This window comes from Heterodontus francisci, chromosome 39 (assembly GCF_036365525.1).
Source record: "Heterodontus francisci isolate sHetFra1 chromosome 39, sHetFra1.hap1, whole genome shotgun sequence".
NCBI lineage: Eukaryota > Metazoa > Chordata > Chondrichthyes > Heterodontiformes > Heterodontidae > Heterodontus > Heterodontus francisci.
In genome coordinates, this window is record NC_090409.1 from 41,996,756 (window position 1) to 42,019,858 (window position 23,103).

Below are 23,103 nucleotides of genomic sequence, written 5' to 3' on the forward strand. Positions count from 1 at the left end.
GAGCGCAGGCTCGGGTTGAGTCAAAGTGTCCAGGGGACGCGCCTCACGATGTTTCTTTTTTCCCCGCGTCTTCCTTCCGCTCGGACGGACGCTCCCCTCCACGCCAGAGGCTGTGAAAACCACAGCCTCCGGAACCGACTGAGCGGTGTCTGTTGGATGTGCGGGGGGAGTGGGAGGAGGTGCTGTGGAACCACTCTGGGCCGCCGAGGTGGAGCTGGCGGCCGGGAGGTTGGGGCAGTTCTTCCGAACATGCCCCACCCCCTTGCAGACGTGGCACCGCGCCCCGTCCGAGGTCCAAAAGACGCGGTAGGCCGTCCCCTGGAACTCCACATTAAATTGGCCCTCCGTGTCCTCCTCCCGCGCCAGCTGCATAAATAACTGGCGGCGGAAGGAGTAGACATGTTGGAGGCTGTGCTCCCGAAGACCAAGCCGGACTGGGGTGATCCCCGACCTCACCTCCCCCAGATGGTGCAGGTGGGGGAGGAGGAGCTCACTGGGAATGAAGGGTGGGACGTTGGACAACATTATCCGATGTGCAGTGGCCCCCAGAGGGTCCACTGGCAGGAAGGTCCCCCCCACAGTGAGCCCTTTACTCAGGGCCAGGGACACCGCCCGCTCGGTCTTCAAAAAGAACACAGCCTTCCCATACATCTTTGAGGCCGCAACAATGGCCGAGGGGCCGACAACCACGGCCATTGCCTTAACGCAGGCCTCAATAGACATGTTGGGGTGGGGATAGCTCTTCACCCCATGGCTGCATGTCAATAATTTAAAGGGTGACGGGGCCACGTGGGCAGCCACAGAAGCTGCAGCTGCGTAGGTAGTAGAGGGCCCCGCCACCGGTGATGAAGGGCTTGCCATGGGTCCAAGAGCTAAACCCACCCCAAATTGTGGACTTGCACACTAAATAACAGATTCACAGAAAAATTTGAAAAGACAAACAAACAAACAACAGGTTAGTGGAGAGGCTGAGGTAAGAGAGGAGAGGCAAAGGCAGGCTGGAAGGGATGACTTGCTTTCTGGAGGTGGTGCTCACAGTACACTTAAAACAAACAGTCTTTGAAGTTGGTCTTCCGGTCTTCTGGTTGGGGGAGTCGTCTTCACCTGGGTCAGCTGAAGCCGCCCAGGCACTATCTATCCCCTTCCGTCTGTTTAGCTGGGCAGCTTCAGCTGACCCAGGCTTGGCAATTGGGGTGGGGAGGGAGCTTCCCTGTGTGCTTTTGCAGCAGCACAGACTCCTGTTGAATTGGCAGCCCCACCCCTTGTTGTTCCAGCCACTTGTTCCTCCCCCAACAGTCCAAAGTAAATTACTGGTGTTCAGCACCCACCTCCAGACAAAGCCTTGTTTCCAACAAAAAAAGAATGTCACTTTCTTCTCTTTTAAAGGTGATTGTTGTTGGAGTTTTCCTCTGCTTGTTTGTAGAAGCTCTCCCTTGCTCAGTGTAGCTCCTCTCTCCACCTCTGCAACCTCCAACTGCCACCAGCACTCTCAGCTGCACCTCGTTGATGCACTCAGGCTCCCAAATCAGTGGGCAGCCAATCCCAGTGCTGTACCTGTCCTGGGGAGTGTTTGATGAGGACAGTGTAGAGGGAGCTTTACTCTGTATCTAACCCCCGTGCTGTACCTGCCCTGGGAGTGTTTGATGGGGGACAGTGTAGAGGGAGCTTTACTCTGTATCTAACCCCCGTGCTGTACCTGTCCTGGGGAGTGTTTGATGGGGGACAGTGTAGAGGGAGCTTTACTCTGTATCTAACCCCAGTGCTGTACCTGTCCTGGGAGTGTTTGATGGGGACAGTGTAGAGGGAGCTGTACTCTGTATCTAACCCCCGTGTTGTACCTGTCCTGGGAGACTCAGCTAAGTTAATGATGCTAAAGAACGACGATGTTAATCGTTTACAAATCCTTTGGATCTTGCAGGAAGAAGCTAAGGAGTGGATTACTGACAGTGTCAATGGAACAGATGCCTATCTGCTGCAGAATCTGAAATGGGCCACGAAATACCAGGCGCAGGTGACAGCCGAGAACATAATCGCCCTGTCTCGGCCAACTTTGATAAATTTCAGTACTCCAGAGCAACCTCCTCCTCCAAGCTTGGGTGAGTGAATCCAACAGATTCTCCTAGGTCTCCATCCCGACACGGAGATTGATGGATTTTTTCTGGGTGAGGGGATTAAGGGTTACAGAACCAAGGCGGGGAGATGGAGTTAAGATACAGATCAGTCATGATCTCAATGAATGGTGGACCAGGATCGAGGGGCCGAATGGGCCTCCTCCTGTTCCTGTGTAACAGGCTCGAGAGGGGCTGAATGGGCTGTTCCTGTGGAACAGGCTCGAGAGGGGGCTGAATGGCCTCCTCCTGCTCCTGTGTAACAGACTCGAGAGGGGCCGAATGGCCTCCTCCTGCTCCTGTGCAACAGGCTCGAGAGGGGCCGAATGGGCCTCCTCCCATTCCTGTGTAACAGGCTCGAGAGGGGCTGAATGGGCCTCCTCCTGTTCCTACGTTCCTGTTATCCCATAATCCCATGATATCAGTTTCCTGTGTTCCAATGTTCAGGTGATCCCCTAACTGGTTCTTCCTGATTTCCAGCAAATGCCGCAACTCAGGAGAAATCCAAGGTCGGTACTGGTGGCATAATAGGAATTATTATGGTAATTTTCCTGCTGCTACTGGTTGCTGTCGACGTCACTTGTTACTATACCAACCGCTGTGGAATCCTCATGTGCATCGCGGTTAATCTTCTGGGCAAGGAGGAGCTGTTGACCAAAAGACTGGACCAGGAAATGGGAGTTACTATGGTGAGGTGAGTGGCAACAGGCTCCGTCACAGATCGGGAACTGAGGGAGTGCCGCACTGTCGGAGGGTCAGTACTGAGGGAGCGCCGCACTGCCGGAGGGTCAGTGCTGAGGGGGTGCCGCACTGCCGGAGGGTCAGTGCTGAGGGAGTGCCGCACTGCCGGAGGGTCAGTGCTGAGGGAGTGCCGCACTGCCGGAGGGTCAGTACTGAGGGAGTGCCGCACTGTCGGAGGGTCAGTGCTGAGGGAGTGCTGCACTGTCGGAGGGTCAGTACTGAGGGAGTGCTGCACTGTCGGAGGGTCAGTACTGAGGGAGTGCTGCACTGTCGGAGGTGCTGTCTTTCAGATGAGACATTAAACCGAGGCCCCCGTCTGTCCTCTCAGGTGGGTGTAAAAGATCCCACGGCCACTATTTGGAAGAAGAGCAAGGGGGGGAGTTCTCCCCGGTGTCCTGGGGACAATATTTATCCCTCAACCAACATCACTAAAAAAAAATAATCTGGGTTATCACATTGCTGTTTGTGGGATCTTGCCGTGCACCAATTGGCTGCCTTGTTTCCTACATTACAACAGTTACCAGACTTCTGAAAATAAGCCCTTCATTGTCTGTGAGGGGCTTTGGGACGACCCGAGGGTGGGGGCGGGGGGAAAGACGTTTCTCACCACTCCAATTGTGTTGTAAAATTGATAATGACTGCAACGTCTGTCTGCAGGTTTCAGGCAGACGGGTGGAGAAGGAAAATTCAGCAAATGGTTACAGAGAGCTGTGCTGTGTTCACGCTGAGGCTTAACTGTCTAACGCTCCTCCTCTTCCTGTTATCTTTTCAAGCAATGAGCCGAAAGCAAACATGTCGGAGCTGCACACCGGAGAGGGAATACAGAAATACATCAGAGCCAAGAGTTCGGGGACATCGAATGACAAATTCCCACTCACCAAGTCGGAGTGAGTTTCAATCTCCTCAATTCGCTCTCAATCTCTCTCATTGCACTCCCTCAAACCCCTGCAACAAAAAAAAATCAGCCCTCGAACAATGCTCTCGCTGTCCGACAAGCACCCTCGTTCCAATATTATTATCTTCTGAAATCATTTGCATTCGTCTTCTGTTTATTCGAGGTTTGTGCACTGGATGTGAGACTGGCTGGAATCACAGTGACCACTCCAGTGGTCATTGGAGCCCCTCATATCAGCAAGTGACAGGGGGTGAGGGGTGAACGGGACTCGGTGTGAGTTAGGACACGGCGGGGGGTGCGGCAGCAGAGTTTTGGATGAGGTGAAGTTTCCGGAGGGGAGAATCTGGGCGAGCAGCCAGGAGTGCGTTGGAATGGTCAAGTCTGGAGGCAACAGAGGGACGGATGAGGGTTTCAGCAGCCGATGAGCTGAGACGGGGGCGATGTTACAGAGGTGGAAACAGACGGGTCTTAGTGATGGTGCAAGTATATGATCGGAAGCTCATCTCGGGGTTAAATGTGACACCAGGGCTGTTAAACAGACTGGTTTAATCTCAGACTGTTGCCAGGGAGAGGGATGGAGTCGGTAACTAGAGAATGTAGTTCGGAGCAGGGACTGAAAACAATGGCTTCAGTCTCCCCAATATTTAATTGGAGGAAATTTAGAGTCATTGAGTTATACAGCACAGAAACAGGCCCTTCGGCCCATCGTGTCCATGCCGGCCATCAAGCACCTATCTATTCTAATCCCACTTTCCAGCACTTGGCCCATAGCCTTGTATGCTATGGCGTTTCAAATGCTCATCTAAATACTTCTTAAATGTTATGAGGGTTCCTGCCTCTACCACCCCTTCAGGCAGTGAGTTCCAGATTCCAACCACCCTCTGGGTGAAAATTTTTTTCCTCCAATCCTCTCTAAACCCCCTGCCCCTTACCTTAAACCTATGCCCCCTGGTTATTGACCCCTCCGCTAATGGAAAAAGTTTCTTCCTATCTAACCGATCAAAGCCCCTCATAATTTTGTATACCTCAATCAGGTCCCCCCTCAGCCTTCTCTGCTCTGAGGAAAATAACCCCAGCCTTTTCAGTCTCTCTTCATAGCTGAAATGCTCCAGCCCAGGCAACATCCTGGTGAATCTCCTCTGCACCCTCTCCAGTGCAATCACATCCTTCCTACAGTGTGGTGACCAGAACTGTACACAGTACTCCAGCTGTGGCCTAACTAGCATTTTATACAGCTCCATCATAACCTCCCTGCTTTTATATTCTATACCTTGGCTAATAAAGGCAAGTATCCCATATGCCTTTCTAACCACCTTATCTACCTGTGCTGCTGCCTTCAGTGATCTATGGACAAGTACACCAAGGTCCCTCTGACCCTCTGTACTTTCTAGGGTCCTACCATCCATTGTATATTCCCTTACCGTGTTAGTCCTCCCAAAATGCATCACCTCACACTTCTCAGGATTAAATTCCATTTGCCACTGCTCTGCCCATCTTACCAGCCCATCTATATCGTCCTGTAATCGAAGGCTTTCCTCCTCACTATTTACGACACCACCAATTTTCCTGTCATCTGCGAATTTACTGATCATACCTCTTATATTCATGTCTAAATCATTAATGTACACTACAAACAGCAAGGGCCCCAGCACCGATCCCTGCGGTACCCCACTGGTCACGGGCTTCCACTCGCAAAAACAACCCTCGACCATCACCCTCTGCCTCCTGCCACTAAGCCAATTTGGGATCCAATTTGCCAAATTGCCCTGGATCCAATGGGCTCTTACCATGGGATCATCCAGTTCTGGATGTCGGATAAACAGTCGGATCATTTCGAGACAGTGGAGGAGGGGAGGGAGGTGGTGGTGAGGCAGAGCCGGGTGTCGTCAGCGTTCACGTGAAAACTAACGGTGTGTTTACGGATGATGTCGCCGAGGGACAACCCAATGGTGAATGGGCATATAACACTGGCCCAGAAAACCCGCCTGGTCCAGCCACCATTGAGAGACTGGCTTTCACTCAGTTGTAATGTGATTCTTCTTGTTTCTATCTTTTGTAAAACTAGGACGACGAAGGATAAAGCTTCAAGCTACTCCTGAGGCAGGCTCTGTCCCCCGACAAGGCCTCAAACCCGACAAGAAGATATCGGAACGTTCAACCAGCAAACTGGGAACCTTCATTGAAATGATCTTTTCTCTTGCTTTTCTTTCAACTATTTGGAACTGTTTTCAAACCGCTTGATAACCGTGGAGCGCAGCACGCCTCGGAAATAATGTCACATTCAGCACTGCACTAACGTAGCCATAAAGCCTTCGGAAACTGGTTCTGCGGCTGGCGTAACCAGTCTGGGCAATTTGTTTGGGTTCGCCAAAAGCCCTTTGAAGACTCGAACTATATCTTTGCAAAGGGGAGCATCGCAATAAAACCTTGCATTTACCCTGCCCGAGATCCCCCGAAGTACCTCAAAGGAGCCAAACTCAGACAGACATTTCATGCCCATGTCACCAAATCTGATATTAGGGACCGGTGGAAAGCTCGGTCAGATTTTAAGAGGTCGGTTTTTTAAGGAGCGTCTTAAAGGAGGAGAGAGAGAGAGAGAGGCGGAGAGGTTTAGGGAGGGAATTCCGGAGCTTAGGGCCCCCAGGCAGCTGAAGGCACGGCCGCCAATGGTGGAGCGATGGGAATCGGGGGATGGGCGAGAGGCCGGAATTGGAGGGAGTGCAGAGATCTCGGAGGGTTGTAGAGGCTGGAGGAGGTTACAGAGATAGGGAGGGATGTAGGGGCTGGAGGAGGTTACAGAGATAGGGAGGGTTGTAGGGGCTGGAAGAGCTTACAGAGATAGGGAGGGTTGTAGGGGCTGGAGGAGGTTACAGAGATAGGGAGGGTTGTAGGGGCTGGAGGAGGTGACAGAGATAGGGAGGGATGTAGGGGCTGGAGGGGATTACAGAGATAGGGAGGGATGTAGGGGCTGGAGGAGGATACAGAGAAGGGGAGGGTTGTAGGGGCTGGAGGAGGTTACAGATACAGGGACGGTTGTAGGGGCTGGAGGAGGTTACAGAGATAGGGAGGGTTGTAGGGGCTGGAAGAGGTTACAGAGATAGGGAGGGATGTCGGGGCCGGAGGAGGTTACAGAGATAGTGAGGGTTGTCGGGGCTGGAGGAGGTTACAGAGATAGGGAGGGTTGTCGGGGCCGGAGGAGGTTACAGGGATAGGGAGGGTTGTCGGGGCTGGAGGAGGTTACAGAGATAGGGAGGGTTGTAGGAGCTGGAGGAGGTTACAGAGATAGGGAGGGTTGTAGGGACTGGAGGAGGTTACAGAGATAGGGAGGGTTGTCGGGGCTGGAGGAGGTTACAGAGATAGGGAGGGTTGTCGGGGCTGGAGGAGGTTACAGAGATAGGGAGGGTTGTCGGGGCTGGAGGAGGTTACAGAGATAGGGAGGGTTGTCGGGGCTGGAGGAGGTTACAGAGATAGGGAGGGAGATGAGGAATCCAAGGAGGGATTTGAAAAGAAGGATGAGAATTTTTAAATTGAGATGTTGCCGGACCAGTAGCCAGTGTAGGTCAGCGAATAACAGGGGAGTGATGGGTCAGTGTCTCACTTTTGGGTCCAAGGCTCGTGGGGGCACTGACAATACTGAGGGAGTGCTGCACTTTCGGAGGGTCAGTACTGAGGGAGTGGTGCACTGTCAGAGGGTCAGTACTGAGGGAGTGCAGCACTGTCAGAGGGTCAGTACTGAGGGAGTGCTGCACTGTTAGAGGGTCAGTGCTGAGGGAGTGCCGCACTGTCGGAGGTTCAGCACTGAGGGAGTGCTGCACTGTCAGAGGGTCAGTACTGAGGGAGCGCTGCACTGTCGGAGGGTCAGTACTGAGGGAGTGCCGCACTGTCAGAGGGTCAGTACTGAGGGAGCGCTGCACTGTCGGAGGGTCAGTACTGAGGGAGTGCTGCACTGTCAGAGGGTCAGTACTGAGGGAGCGCTGCACTGTCGGAGGGTCAGTACTGAGGGAGTGCCGCACTGTCGGAGGTTCAGCACTGAGGGAGTGCTGCACTGTCGGAGGGTCAGTACTGAGGGAGTGCCGCACTGTCGGAGGGTCAGTACTGAGGGAGTGCCGCACTGTCGGAGGGTCAGTACTGAGGGAGTGCTGCACTGTCGGAGGGTCAGTACTGAGGGAGTGCTGCACTGTTAGAGGGTCAGTGCTGAGGGAGTGCCGCACTGTCGGAGGTTCAGCACTGAGGGAGTGCTGCACTGTCAGAGGGTCAGTACTGAGGGAGCGCTGCACTGTCGGAGGGTCAGTACTGAGGGAGTGCCGCACTGTCAGAGGGTCAGTACTGAGGGAGCGCTGCACTGTCGGAGGGTCAGTACTGAGGGAGTGCTGCACTGTCAGAGGGTCAGTACTGAGGGAGCGCTGCACTGTCGGAGGGTCAGTACTGAGGGAGTGCCGCACTGTCGGAGGTTCAGCACTGAGGGAGTGCTGCACTGTCGGAGGGTCAGTACTGAGGGAGTACTGCACTGTCGGAGGTGCCGTCTTTCAGATGAGACATTAAACCGAGGCCCCCGTCTGCCGTCTCAGGTGGGTGTAAAAGATCCCACGGCCACTATTTGGAAGAAGAGCAAGGGGGGGGGGGGAGTTCTCCCCGGTGTCCTGGGGACAATATTTATCCCTCAACCAACATCACTAAAAAAAAAACCCAGATGATCTGGGTCGTTATCACATCGCTGTTTGTGGGATCTTGCTCTGCGCAAATTGGCTGCCGCATTTCCCACATTGCAACAGTGACCGCACTCCAAAAAAAAAAAATGCATTTGATTGTCTGTGAGGCGCTTTGGGACGTCCTGAGGAGGAGAAAGGCGCTAGACAAATGTACGTGTAACTTTTTCCTTTCCTTGCGGGTGAATTTTCACAATCGGCGAATGGATTTTCGGATGTGATGATTCATCCCAGCTGAGGTTCGAAGGGACAATTACGAAAAGGCTTTAGGAATCTGATGGTGTTGGCAGGACAGAGACACAGAGGTATACCTCTGTGTTAATAAAAACTGGAGTTTCTAGATATGTGCAGTTATTAAACAGCAAACATATTTATTTTTTTTTCAGTTTCTTTTGGTGAAACTTGTATATGCTATTCTTTTTTTGAAGTATAATTTTTTTGAATATAAGTACTTGACCTGATTGGGCCGATCGGGGCCCCAGTGCATTTCCCCTCCTGTCTGAACTGGACAAGCAGGACGAGAGAGATTGATACCTGCGGGCTCAAGCCCAGATCTCCCTCACCCTCTCTCGGGTGATTCTCCAAACTATTAATCAGTGTGACCCAGGCTGGGGGCTCTTTTCTGTGGAAAAGAGAAGACTGAGGGGAGACCAGAACTCGGGGCCATCAATATAAGACAGTCACTAATAAATCCGATGGGGAATTCCGGAGAAACCTCTTTCCCCAGAGAGTGGTGAGAATGTGCAACTCGCTCCCACAGGGAGTGGTTGAGGTGAATAGTATCGATGTATTTGAGGGGGAAGCTGGATAAACACATGAGGGAGAAAGGAATAGAAGGATATGGTGATCGGGTGAGATAGAGAGGTTGTAATGTGAGATAAATGGATTCTGTTGCTCGTCAGCTGAAGGCTGGATTTCAGGCAGGGCCTAATGTCCTCTTCCTTTTGGCCGAAGGAGGCAGTCAGGCCGTTCAGGAGTGATGTCAGGAAGCACTTCCTCACACAAAGGGGAGTGGGAATCTGGAACTCTCTCTTCCCCCAAAAAGCTGTCCAGGCCGGGGGTCAATTGGAAATTTCAAACCTGAGATTGACGGATTTTTGCTGGGTGCGGGGATTAAGGGTTCCAGAACCAAGGGGGGGAGATGGAGTTAAGATACAGATCAGTCATGATCTCATTGAATGGAACAGGATCGAGGGGCTGAGTGGGCCTCCTCCTGTTCCTGTGTAACAGGCTCGAGAGGGGGCTGAATGGGCCTCCTCCTGTTACTGTGTAACAGGCTCGAGAGGGGCTGAATGGGCCTCCTCCTGTTCCTGTGTAACAGGCTCGAGAGGGGCTGAATGGGCCTCCTCCTGTTCCTGTGCAACAGGCTCGAGAGGGGGCTGAATGGGCCTCCTCCTGTTCCTGTGTAACAGGCTCGAGAGGGGCTGAATGGGCCTCCTCCTGTTCCTGTGTAATAGGCTCGAGAGGGGCTGAATGAGCCTCCTCCTGTTCCTGTGTAACAGACTCGAGAGGGGCTGAATGGGCCTCCTCCTGTTCCTGTGTAACAGGCTCGAGAAGGGCTGAATGGGCCTCCTCCTGTTCCTGTGTAACAGGCTCGAGAAGGGGCTGAATGGGTCTCCTCTTGTTCCTGTGTAACGGGGGTGAGAGAGGGGCTGAACGGGCCTCCTCCTTTGCAATGAAATGGCCAGAAGATAAAATACAGGCTCAGAGATGGACAAGAGAATAGGAAGCAAGAGGTTTGAATGCTTTGAAGGAAAGCCTATGTTCACCCTTGTTAATAACATGCAGTGTATTGTGTTTGTAATTATCTCTGTATATAAATAAATGGATCCATTTTGGAAGTGCTGTCACTGTTCCTTTTGGAGATGTTTAATACTGGGCTGTGCAGAGTGTCTTTGTGTTTTTCAACACTCTGAAACTTAGTGACAGGCTGGGACAATAGTCGAGAATCAATGACAATGAGTAAACAACACGGAGGCAGCTCCCGCAATCCCACAGGTCTCGACTTGATTCAGCTGCTGCAGCATGGGTTTAGCAAGCACTCTTTCTCCCGCTCTTTCTCTCCTGAGCCAGGAGGTTGTTGGTTCAAAGACCAATCTTGAGACTCGAGCACATTAATCCAGGCCAACACTGCAGCAACAGTACTGAGGGAGTGCTGCACTGTCGGAGGGTCAGTTCTGAGAGAGTGCCGCACTGTCGGAGGGTCAGTACTGAGGGAGTGCTGCACTGTCGGAGGGTCAGTACTGAGGGAGTGCCGCACTGTCGGAGGGTCAGTACTGAGAGAGTGCTGCATTGTCGGAGGGTCAGTACTGAGAGAGTGCTGCACTGTCGGAGGGTAAGTACTGAGGGAGTGCTGCACTGTCGGAGGGTCAGTACAGAGGGACTGCTGCACTGTCGGAGGGTCAGTACTGAGAGAGTGCCGCACTGTCGGAGGGTCAGTACTGAGGGAGTGCTGCACTGTCGGAGGGTCAGTACTGAGGGAGTGCTGCACTGTCGGAGGGTCAGGACTGAGGGAGTGCCGCACTGTCGGAGGGTCAGGACTGAGGGAGTGCCGCACTGTCGGAGGGTCAGGACTGAGGGAGTGCTGCACTGTCGGAGGGTCAGTACTCAGGGAGTGCCGCATTGTCGGAGGGTCAGTACTGAGGGAGTGCCGCACTGTCGGAGTGTCAGTACTGAGGGAGTGCTGCACTGTCGGAGTGTCAGTACTGAGGGAGCGCTGCACTGTCGGAGTGTCAGTACTGAGGGAGTGCTGCACTGTCGGAGGGTCAGGACTGAGGGAGTGCTGCACTGTCGGAGGGTCAGTACTGAGGGAGTACTGCACTGTCGGAGGGTCAGTGCTGAGGGAGTGCGGCACTGTCGGAGGGTCAGTACTGAGGGAGTGCTGCACTGTCGGAGTGTCAGTACTGAGGGAGTGCTGCACTGTCGGAGGGTCAGGACTGAGGGAGTGCCGCACTGTCGGAGGGTCAGGACTGAGGGAGTGCTGCACTGTCGGAGGGTCAGGACTGAGGGAATGCTGCACTGTCGGAGGGTCAGTACTCAGGGAGTGCCGCACTGTCGGAGGGTCAGTACTGAGGGAGTGCTGCACTGTCGGAGGGTCAGTACTGAGGGAGTACTGCACTGTCGGAGGGTCAGTGCTGAGGGAGTGCTGCACTGTCGGAGGGTCAGTACTGAGGGAGTGCTGCACTGTCGGAGGGTCAGTACTGAGGGAGTGCTGCACTGTCGGAGGGTCAGCACTGAGGGAGTGCTGCACTGTCGGAGGGTCAGCACTGAGGGAGTGCGGCACTGTCGGAGGGTCAGTTCTGAGAGAGTGCCGCACTGTTGGAGGGTCAATACTGAGGGAATGCCGCGCTGTCGGAGGTTCAGTACTGAGGGAGTGCCGCACTGTTGGAGGGTCAGTACTGAGGGAGTGCTGCACTGTCGGAGGGTCAGGACTGAGGGAGTGCTGCACTGTCGGAGGGTCAGGACTGAGGGAGTGCTGCACTGTCGGAGGGTCAGGACTGAGGAAATGCTGCACTGTCGGAGGGTCAGTACTCAGGGAGTGCCGCACTGTCGGAGGGTCGGTACTGAGGGAGTGCTGCACTGTCGGAGGGTCAGTACTGAGGGAGTACTGCACTGTCGGAGGGTCAGTGCTGAGGGAGTGCGGCACTGTCGGAGGGTCAGTACTGAGGGAGTGCTGCACTGTCGGAGGGTCAGTACTGAGGGAGTGCTGCACTGTCGGAGGGTCAGGACTGAGGGAGTGCTGCACTGGCGGAGGGTCAGGACTGAGGGAGTGCTGCACTGTCGGAGGGTCAGGACTGAGGGAATGCTGCACTGTCGGAGGGTCAGTACTCAGGGAGTGCCGCACTGTCGGAGGGTCGGTACTGAGGGAGTGCTGCACTGTCGGAGGGTCAGTACTGAGGGAGTACTGCACTGTCGGAGGGTCAGTGCTGAGGGAGTGCGGCACTGTCGGAGGGTCAGTACTGAGGGAGTGCTGCACTGTCGGAGGGTCAGTACTGAGGGAGTACTGCACTGTCGGAGGGTCAGTACTGAGGGAGTGCTGCACTGTCGGAGGGTCAGCACTGAGGGAGTGCGGCACTGTCGGAGGGTCAGTTCTGAGAGAGTGCCGCACTGTTGGAGGGTCAATACTGAGGGAATGCCGCGCTGTCGGAGGTTCAGTACTGAGGGAGTGCCGCACTGTTGGAGGTTCAGTACTGAGGGAGTGCTGCACTGTCGTAGGGTCAGTACTGAGAGAGCGCTGCACTGTCTAAGGGTCAGTACTGAGGGAGTGCCGCGCTGTCGGAGGTTCAGTACTGAGGGAGTGCCGCACTGTTGGAGGTTCAGTACTGAGGGAGTGCCGCACTGTTGGAGGTTCAGTACTGAGGGAGTGCCGCACTGTCGGAGGGTCAGTACTGAGGGAGTGCCGCACTGTTGGAGGTGCCGTCTTTCAGATGAGACATTAAACCGAGGCCCCCGTCTGCCCTCTCAGTTGGGTGTAAAAGATCCCACGGCCACTGTCTGGAAGAAGTGCAGCGTGGGGGGTGGGGGGGTGGGGGGGGGAGTTCTCCCCGGTGTCCTGGGGACAATATTTCTCCCTCAACCAACATCGCTAAAAAAAAAACATGATCTGGGTCATTATCACATTGCTCTTTGTGGGATCTTGCTGTGCACAAATTGGCTGCTGCGTTTCCTACGTTACAACAGTGAGCACACTTCAAATAAAGTCCTTCAAATAAAGTCCTTCATTGTCTGTGAGGGGCTTTGAGACGTCTTCAGTGGGGGGGCGGGGGGAATTACTCTGGAGAAGTTAGAACGTCTCTTTCTGATAAATGTTAAAAATGTTTAATGTGCTCAGGAACAGACGATTGCCCAGCAATGAAACAAAGTAAAGGTTAAGTGCTGTTTTGGTCATTTCATGATTTAAAGTGAAAAACTGTCAGTTCACTCACAGGTGATTCCTGTTTGTAAAAATCCAAACATTTTCTGGCCCATTTTCAGGACTGTGACTAACAGCAACAAAAACTTGCATTTATATAGCAACTTTAATGTAGTTAAACAGTCCAAGGTCCTTCACAGGAGGGTAAATCAGACAACATTCTGACCCTGAAGCTACATGAGGAGATATTCGGGACCGGCGACCAAAAGCTCGGTCAAAGAGGTCGGTTTTTAAGGAGCGTCTTAAAGGAGGAGAGAGAGAGAGAGGCGGAGAGGTTTAGGGAGGGAATTCCAGAGCTTAGGGCCCCAGGCAGCTGAAGGCACGGCCGCCAATGGTGGAGCGATGGGAATCGGGGGATGGGAGAGAGGACGGAATTGGAGGGAGCGCAGAGATCTCGGAGGGTTGTAGGGGCTGGAGGAGGTTAGAGAGATAGGGAGGGTTGTCGGGGCTGGAGGAGGTTATGGAGATAGGGAGGGTTGTAGGGGCTGGAGGAGGTTACAGAGATAGGGAGGGTTGCAGGGGCTGGAGAAGGTTACAGAGATAGGGGAGGGTTGTAGGGGCTGGAGAAGTTAACAGAGATAGGGGAGGGTTGTAGCGGCTGGAGAAGGTTACAGAGGTAGGGAGGGTTGTAGGGACTGGAGGTGGTTACAGAGATAGGGAGGGTTGTAGGGGCTGGAGAAGGTTACAGAGATAGGGGTGTGTTGTAGGGGCTGGAGGAGGTTACAGAGATAGGGAGGTTGTTCGGGGCTGGAGGAGGTTACAGAGATACGGAGGGTTGTAGGGGCTGGAGGTGGTGAACGGGACTCCGGTGCGAGTTTAGACATGGATAGCAGAGTTTTGGATGAGCTGAAGTTTCCGGAGGGGGGAATGTGGGGGATGGGCCAGGAGTGCGTTGGAATGGTCAAGTCTGGAGGTAACAGAGGGACGGACGAGGGCTTCAGCAGTCGATGAGCTGAGACAGGGGCGAAGTCGGGCCACGTCACGGAGGAGGAAATATGTGACACCAGGGCTGTGAACAGACTGGTTTAATCTCAGACTGTTGCCAGGGAGAGGGACGGTGTCGGTAACTAGGGAACGGAGGTCGGAGCGGGGACTGAAAACAACGGCTTCGGTCTCCCCAATATTTAATCGGAGGAAATTTCTGCTCATCCAGTTCTGGATGTCGGATAAACAGCCGGATCATTTCGAGACAGTGGAGGAGGGGAGAGAGGTAGTGGAGGAGGGGAGAGAAGTGGTGGAGGAGGGGAGAGAGGTGGTGGAGGAGGGGAGAGAGGTGGTGGAGGAGGGGAGAGAGGTGGTGGAGGAGGGGAGAGAGGTGGTGGAGGAGGGGAGAGAGGTGGTGGAGGAGGGGAGCGAGGTGGTGGTGAGGTGGAGACGGGTGTCGTCAGTGTACTGGTGAAAACTAACGGTGTGCTTCCGGATGATGTCGGCGAGGGGCAGCATGAAGATGAGAAATAGGAGGGCGGGGGGCAAGGAGAGATCCTTGAGGGGGGGACGCCAGAGGTAACGGGGCGGGAGCAGGGTGAGAAGCCATTGCAGATGATTCTCCGGGTACGATTAGATAGATATGGATGGAGCCAGGTAAGAGCAGACCCACCCAGCTGGACGACAGTGGAGAGGTGTTGGAGGAGGATGGTGTGGTCAACAGCATCAACGGCCGCAGACAGCGTCCTTCTCCTCGAGTCACACTCTCCCACCCTATCCCTCGATACCCAAAAAACTATCGATCTCAGTCTTCAATGTACTCAAAGACTGAAAATCCGCAGAATTCCGAAGATTCACAAAGACTCACAGAGTGAAGGGAAGGATACAATTGCACTGGAATGAGTTGGGAGGAGGTTCACTGGACTGATTCCTGGGATGAAGGGGTTATCTAACGAGGAATGGTTGAGCGGGTTGGGTCTGTGGAAGAATGAGGGGTGATTTTATTGAAATATATAACATGGAGAGGGGACTTGGCAGGGTGGATGCTGAGAGGATGTTTCCCCTTGTGGGAGAGCCTACAACCAGGCGACACAGTTTAAGAAGAAGGGGGTCTGCCATTTAAGAGGCAGTTGAGGGGAACTTGTTTATTCCAGTGAGCGTTCCCGAAGGGCCTGCTGTACATTCAAAGATAAACACATGGGAGAAACACTCATCAATCCTGCTCTCATAATATTGGGAACAAAAAAAATTCAAAGGGGAAAGGAAGATTAATTGCACATTTCACAGTTTCATCTGGAGGGTCCCGCATTCTTCAGTGAGGAAAATCAACGGTCGTTTGATGATCCAGGGCTGCGTTGAGACAGAATATTCTGTTTGAAAATAAAAAGACAAAACGTCAGCTTTATCAACAGGCAAACTTGATACATTCAGATTTGATGGGGACAGTGTAGAGGGAGCTTTACTCTGTATCTAACCCCCGTTTTTTTTTATGGGGGACAGTGTAGAGGGAGCTTTACTCTGTATCTAACCCCCGTTTTTTTTTATGGGGGACAGTGTAGAGGGAGCTTTACTCTGTATCTAACCCCCGTTTTTTTTTGTTTTTTTTTATCTAACCCCCCCCCCCGTTGTTTCTTTTTTTTTTGTCGAGGGGGCCTTTATTCCTCAGGCCCCCTTTATATACACACTTATATTTTTAAAATAACTTTATTAAAACCAGATAAATAAACAAAAAAACTCAAATTAAAATGCCATTCTCGGCGTCGACGATGCACTCCAGTCCCTGCGGTGCCCACCGGTCGCGGAAGGCCTCAAGCGTACCGGCGGAAACCGCATGCTCCTTTTCCAGGGACACCCGGGCGCGAACGTAACCGCGGAAGAGGGGCAGGCAATCGGGGAGGACGGACCCACCGACGGCCCGCAACCTGGACCTGTGAATTGCCACCTTGGCCAGGCCCAGGAGCAGACCGACGAGGAGATCCTCCTCCCGGCCCAAGCCCCTCCGCACCGGGTGCCCAAAGATCAGGAGCGTGGGACTGAAGTGCAGCCAAAATTTGAGGAGCAGCCCCTTCAGATACTCAAAGAGGGGCTGCAACCTCGCACACTCCATATAAACATGGAACACGGACTCGAACAGGCTGCAGAAAGTACAGGTGGCCTGGGAGTCCGTGAACCTACTTAAAAGTCTATTGCACGGGACTGCTCTGTGCAGCACCCTCCATCCCAGGTCCCCGATGTAAAGGGGGAAGACTCCCGCGTAGAGAGACCTTCATCGGGGTTTCCCCTCGCCGCCAGATGGCGACGCGGACCGCCAGGGCGTGTCCGGCCGGCTGACGAGGGGGAGGAAGTGGAGAGTGTGCAGGAGCAGCCCGTACAGGAAACCCCTCCGAGCCGATTGGAATGACACGGAGGGCATTTCCGAGAGGCGGCTCGGGTTGTGCGGGACCGGCTCCCGAGGAGGGTTTCGGGGCCTGGGTCCGATGAGCAGTTCCGGCCGAGCGTGGGTCAGCTCGGCCGGGATCGCTCCGCACTCCCGAGCCCCCTCGCCACCCGCAGTGAGGGGCGTCCCGGGGGTTTCGGCTACTCCTACGCCCGCCGGACCGTCCCCGGAGTCGGCCGCCTGGACAGCCGAGGCGCTCTCCTCCGCCGGCGGGGGAGCGCCCTGACTGGAGGCGACCATGTTCCAGACTCGGAATAAACTCGGAGCAGTCCTGTGCAGCGTCCCAGCCAAGCGGTGACTTTCGCCTCCAACTCCTGCCAGTTTGCCGGCCAGGCTTCCTCAGCGGGGCTAAGGTGGACTCCCAGATAGAGGAGGTGCGTGGTGCTCCACGCAAAAGGTGTCATCTCCTCCGGCAGGGAGTCCACCCGCCACTGACCAACCAGGAGTCCGAAACATTTCTCCCAATTGATCCTCGCGGAGGACGCGGCAGAAAAGGTCTGCTGGCAGTCGCGCATCCTCCGCAAGTCAACGGGATCTGTGATTGCGAGGAGCACGTCGTCGGCGTAAGCCGAGAGGATGACCCGCATGGCCGGCTCGCGCAGAGCCAATCCCGTCAACCTCCTGCGAAGCAGGCACAGGAAGGGCTCCACGCAGATGGTATACAATTGGCCGGACATGGGGCACCCCTGACGCACTCCTCTCCCAAATCGAAGGGGCGCCGTCAAGGACCCGTTAACTTTGACTAGACACTCTGCGGCGGCGTATAAAAGTCGGACCCGGGCCACAAAATGCGGCCCAAGTCCGAAAGCGCGCAGAGTATCCAACCCCCGTGCTGTACCTGTCCTGGGAGTGTTTGATGGGGACAGTGTAGAGGGAGCTTTACTCTGTATCTAACCCCCGTACTGTACTTGTCCTGGGAGTGTTTGACGGGGACAGTGTAGAGGGAGCTTTACTCTGTAGCTAACCCCGTACTGTACCTGCCCTGGGAGTGTTTGATGGGGGACAGTGTAGAGGGAGCTTTACTCTGTATCTAACCCCCGTACTGTACCTGTCCTGGGAGTGTTTGATGGGGGACAGTGTAGAGGGAGCTTTATTCTGTATCGAACCCCCGTACTGTACCTGTCCTGGGAGTGTTTGATGGGGACAGTGTAGAGGGAGCTTTACTCTGTATCTAACCCCCGTACTGTACCTGTCCTGGGGAGTGTTTGATGGGGGACAGTGTAGAGGGAGCTTTACTCTGTATCTAACCCCCATGCTGTACCTGTCCTGGGAGTGTTTGATGGGGGACAGTGTAGAGGGAGCTTTACTCTGTATCTAACCCCCGTACTGTACCTGTCCTGGGAGTGTTTGATGGGGGACAGTGTAGAGGGAGTTTTACTCTGTATCTAACTCCCGTACTGTACCTGTCCTGGGGAGTGTTTGATGGGGGACAGTGTAGAGGGAGCTTTACTCTGTATCTAACCCCCGTGCTGTACCTGTCCTGGGAGTGTTTGATGGGGGACAGTGTAGAGGGAGCTTTACTCTGTATCTAACCCCCGTACTGTACCTGTCCTGGGAGTGTTTGATGGGGACAGTGTAGAGGGAGCTTTACTCTGTATCTAACCCCCGTACTGTACCTGTCCTGGGGAGTGTTTGATGGGGGACAGTGTAGAGGGAGCTTTACTCTGTATCTAACCCCCGTGCTGTACCTGTCCTGGGGAGTGTTTGATGGGGGACAGCGTAGAGGGAGCTTTACTCTGTATCTAACCCCCGTACTGTACCTGTCCTGGGGAGTGTTTGATGGGGGACAGTGTAGAGGGAGCTTTACTCTGTATCTAACCCCCGTACTGTACCTGTCCTGGGAGTGTTTGATGGGGTCAGTGTAGAGGGAGCTTTACTCTGTATGTTGCTACTAATGATACTCACATGGTGTTGATGTCAATACTAATGTTAGCTTCGATTGCGATGCCTCCTATAGCACTCCAGGAAACAAATCACCAATGCCAGTAGGACAAGACATATGGACAAAATAATTAGCGTCCATGTTGTACTGCTTAATCCAGTCTTCCCTTCATCCGCATCTAACAGAGAGGAATAAAGAAGACTTTAATGCAGAGGGAGATTGTCAAACACGGACAGATCACTGGAGCGTCTTAAAGGAGGAGAGAGAGAGAGAGAGGCGGAGAGGTTTAGGAAAGAAATTCCGGAGCTTAGGGCCCCCAGGCAGCTGAAGGCACGGCCGCCAATGGTGGAGCGATGGGAATCGGGGGATGGGCGAGAGGCCAGAATTGGAGGGAGCGCAGAGATCTCGGAGGGTTGTAGGGGCTGGAGGAGGTTACAGAGATAGGGAGGTGTTGTAGGGGCTGGAGGAGGTTACAGAGATAGGGAGGGTTGTCAGGGCTGGAGGAGGTTACAGAGATAGGGAGGGTTTTATGGGCTGGAGGAGGGTTACAGAGATATGGAGGGTTTTAGGGGCTGGAGGAGGTTACAGAGATAGGGAGGGTTGTCGGGGCTGGAGGAGGTTACAGAGATAGGGAGGGTTTTAGGGGCTGGAGGAGGTTACAGAGATAGGGAGGGTTGTAGGTGCTGGAGGAGGTTACAGAGATAGGGAAGGTTGTAGGGGCTGGAGAAGGTTACAGAGATAGGGAGGATTGTCGGGGCTGGAGGAGGTTACAGAGATAGGGAGGGTTGTAGGGGCTGGAGGAGGTTACAGAGATAGGGAGGGTTGTAGGGGCTGGAGGAGGTTACAGAGATAGGGAGGGTTGTAGGTGCTGGAGGAGGTTACAGAGATAGGGTGGGTTGTAGGTGCTGGAGGAGGTTACAGAGATAGGGAGGGTTGTAGGGGCTGGAGAAGGTTACAGAGATAGGGAGGGTTGTCGGTGCTGGAGAAGGTTACAGAGATAGGGAGGGTTGTCGGGGCTGGAGGAGGTTCCAGAGATAGGGAGAGTTGTAGGGTCTGGAGGAGGTTACAGAGATAGGGAGGAGGCGAGGAGGCCATGTAGGGATTTGAAAACAAGGATGAGAATTTTGAAATTGACTCATTGTTTAACCGGGAGCCAGTGTCGGTCAGAGAGTAACAGAGCAATGATTTGTAAAAAAAAAAGGGAGGTCGAGAGAAAGTAGGGAATTATAGACCAGTCAGCCTGACGTCGGTAGTGGGGAAAATTCTAGAGTCCATTATCAAAGATTTTATAGCAGAGCCCTTGGAGAACAGTGGTAGAATCGGACAGAGTCAGCATGGATTTACGAAAGGGAAATCATGCTTGACAAATCTACTAGAATTCTTTGAGGATGTAACTAGTAGAGTTGATGATGGGAGCCAGTGGATGTGGTTTATTTGGACTTTCAGAAGGCTTTCGACAAAGTCTCACATAAGAGATTAGCAAAATTACAGCGCATGGGATTGGGGGCAGTGTATTGCAATGGATAGAAAATTGGTTGGCGGACAGGAAACAAAGAGTAGGGATAAATGGGTCTTTTTCTGAATGGCAGGCAGTGACTAGTGGGGTACCACAGGGATTGGTGCTAGGACCCCAGCTGTTCACAATATATATTAATATTTAGATGACGGAACAAAATGTAATCTCTCCAAGTTTGCAGATGACACAAAACTGGGTGGGAGGGTGAGTTGTGAGGAGGATGCAGAGAGGCTTCAGGGTGATTTGGACAAGTTGAGTGAGTGGGCTAATGCATGGCAGATACAGCATAATGTGGATAAATGTGAGGTTATCCACTTTGGTAGCAAAAACAGGAAGGCAGATTATTATCTGAACGGCTATAAACTGAGAGAGGGGAATATGCAGCGAGACCTGGGTGTTCTCATACACCAGTCACTGAAGGTAAGCATGCAAGTGCAACAGGCGGTAAAAAAGGCAAATGGTATGTTGGCCTTCATAGCGAGAGGATTCGAGTACAGGAGCAGGGATGTCTTGCTGCAATTACACAGGGCCTTGGTGAGACCACACCTGGAATATCGTGTGCAGTTTTGGTCTTATCTGAGGAAGGATGTTCTTGCTATAGAGGGAGTGCAGTGAAGGTTTACCAGACTGATTCCTGGGATGGCGGGACTGACGTATGAGGAGAGATTGAGTCGGTTAGGATTATATTTGCTGGAGTTCAGAAGAGTGAGGGGGGATCTCATAGAAACCTATAAAATTCTAACAGGACTTGACAGGGTAGATGCAGGAAGGTTGTTCCCGATGGTGGGGGAGAACCAGGGGTCATAGTCTAAGGATACGGGGTAAACATTTCAGGACTGAGATGAGAAATTTCTTCACCCAGAGAGTGGTGAACCTGTGGAATTCGCTACCACAGAAAGCAGTTGAGGCCAAAACATTGTATGTTTTCAAGAAGGAGTTAGATATTGCTCTTGGGGCGAAAGGGATCAAAGGGTATGGGGAGAAAGCGGGAACAGGTTACTGAGTTGTATTATCAGCCGTGATCATAATGAATGGCGGAGCAGGCTCGAAGGGCCGAATGGCCTACTCCTGCTCCTATTTTCTATGTGTCTCTGCAAAAGGGATCTGGCGCAAGTTGGGACATGGGCAACAGAATTCTGGAAGAACGTAAGTTTAGAAAGGTGGAAATGGGATGCTTGAGAGAATGTGTGGATAGGAGGTCAGAAGGTCAGCTCGGGGTAAAATACGACAACAGTTGAAAAGCATCAGGTTGAGACTCAGACGATTGCCATCGAGAGAGATGAGTTTGTCGCAAAGGAACAGAGTTTGTGATGGGAATCAAAGCTAATGGCGTCAGTCTTCCCAATATTTAACTGGAGGAAATTTTGCTCATCCATTGCAGGATGTGGGATAAACAGTCGGAAAATTTAGCAACAGCGGAGGGGTTGAGACACGTCGGAGTGAGGTACAGCTAAAGGTCTTCAACGTACATCTGATGGTGTTCCCGAGGGCAGCATGTAGAGCAGGAATAGAATGAGGGCAAAGAAAGATCCTCCTTCAACTCCTGCCGATAAACCGACTGATATCTACACAATGTAAACTGTGAATATCCCACTCCTGACTCAAACTCGACTGATATCCACACACTGTACACTGTCAATATCCCACTCCTGACTCAAACTCGACAGATATCCAGACACTGCAAACTGTGAATATCCCACTCCTGTCTCTAACTCGACAGATATCCAGACACTGTAAACTGTGAATATCCCACTCCTGTCTATAACTCTACTGATATCCACACACTGTACACTGTCAATATCCCACTCCTGTCTCTAACTCGACTGATATCCACACACTGTACACTGTCAATATCCCACTCCTGTCTATAACTCTACTGATATCTACACACTGTACACTGTCAATATCCCACTCCTGTCTATAACTCTACTGATATCTACACACTGCACACTGTCAATATCCCACTCCTGTCTATAGCTCTACTGATATCTACACACTGCACACTGTCAATATCCCACTCCTGTCTATAACTATACTGATATCTACACACTGTACACTGTCAATATCCCACTCCTGTCTATAACTATACTGATATCTACACACTGCACACTGTCAATATCCCACTCCTGTCTATAACTATACTGATATCTACACACTGTACACTGTCAATATCCCACTCCTGTCTATAACTATACTGATATCTACACACTGCACACTGTCAATATCCCACTCCTGTCTATAACTATACTGATATCTACACACTGTACACTGTCAATATCCCACTCCTGTCTATAACTATACTGATAACTACACACTGCACACTGTCAATATCCCACTCCTGTCTATAACTATACTGATATCTACACACTGCACACTGTCAATATCAGACTCCTGTCTATAACTATACTGATATCTACACCCTGTACACTGTCAATATCCCACTCCTGTCTATAACTATACTGATATCTACACACTGTACACTGTCAATATCCCACTCCTGTCTATAACTATACTGATATCTACACACTGTACACTGTCAATATCCCACTCCTGTCTATAACTATACTGATATCCACACACTGTACACTGTCAATATCCCACTCCTGTCTATAACTCTACTGATATCTACACACTGTACACTGTCAATATCCCACTCCTGTCTATAACTATACTGATATCCACACACTGTACACTGTCAATATCCCACTCCTGTCTCTAACTCGACAGATATCCAGACACTGTAAACTGTGAATATCCCACTCCTGTCTCTAACTCGACTGATATCCACACACTGTACACTGTCAATATCCCACTCCTGTCTATAACTATACTGATATCTACACACTGTACACTGTCAATATCCCACTCCTGTCTATAACTCTACTGATATCTACACACTGTACACTGTCAATATCCCACTCCTGTCTATAACTATACTGATATCTACACACTGTACACTGTCAATATCCCACTCCTGTCTAT

At 52.5% G+C, this 23,103-nt stretch overlaps 2 protein-coding genes across 2 annotated transcripts in view; one reads left to right on the plus strand and one right to left on the minus strand.

The window, feature by feature from the left end:
- The window catches only part of ncam3 (neural cell adhesion molecule 3), a 41,256-nt gene extending 34,708 nt beyond the window's left edge, over positions 1–6,548 (plus strand). The window contains exons 11-14 of the mRNA XM_068018619.1: positions 1,919–2,096; positions 2,589–2,802; positions 3,623–3,736; positions 5,810–6,548. Of these exons, the coding sequence (XP_067874720.1) occupies positions 1,919–2,096; positions 2,589–2,802; positions 3,623–3,736; positions 5,810–5,843 (540 nt within the window). The 3' untranslated portion in view covers positions 5,844–6,548. The remainder of the gene's footprint in view (positions 1–1,918; positions 2,097–2,588; positions 2,803–3,622; positions 3,737–5,809) is intronic.
- A 6,901-nt stretch (positions 6,549–13,449) lies between these two features.
- LOC137352793 (mucin-22-like) overlaps positions 13,450–23,103 on the minus strand; it is a 191,329-nt gene continuing 181,675 nt past the window's right edge. The window contains exons 7-8 of the mRNA XM_068018621.1: positions 18,629–18,783; positions 13,450–15,656 (exon numbers count right to left, since the gene is read on the minus strand). Coding sequence (XP_067874722.1) covers positions 18,653–18,783 — 131 coding nt within the window. The 3' untranslated portion in view covers positions 13,450–15,656; positions 18,629–18,652. The remainder of the gene's footprint in view (positions 15,657–18,628; positions 18,784–23,103) is intronic.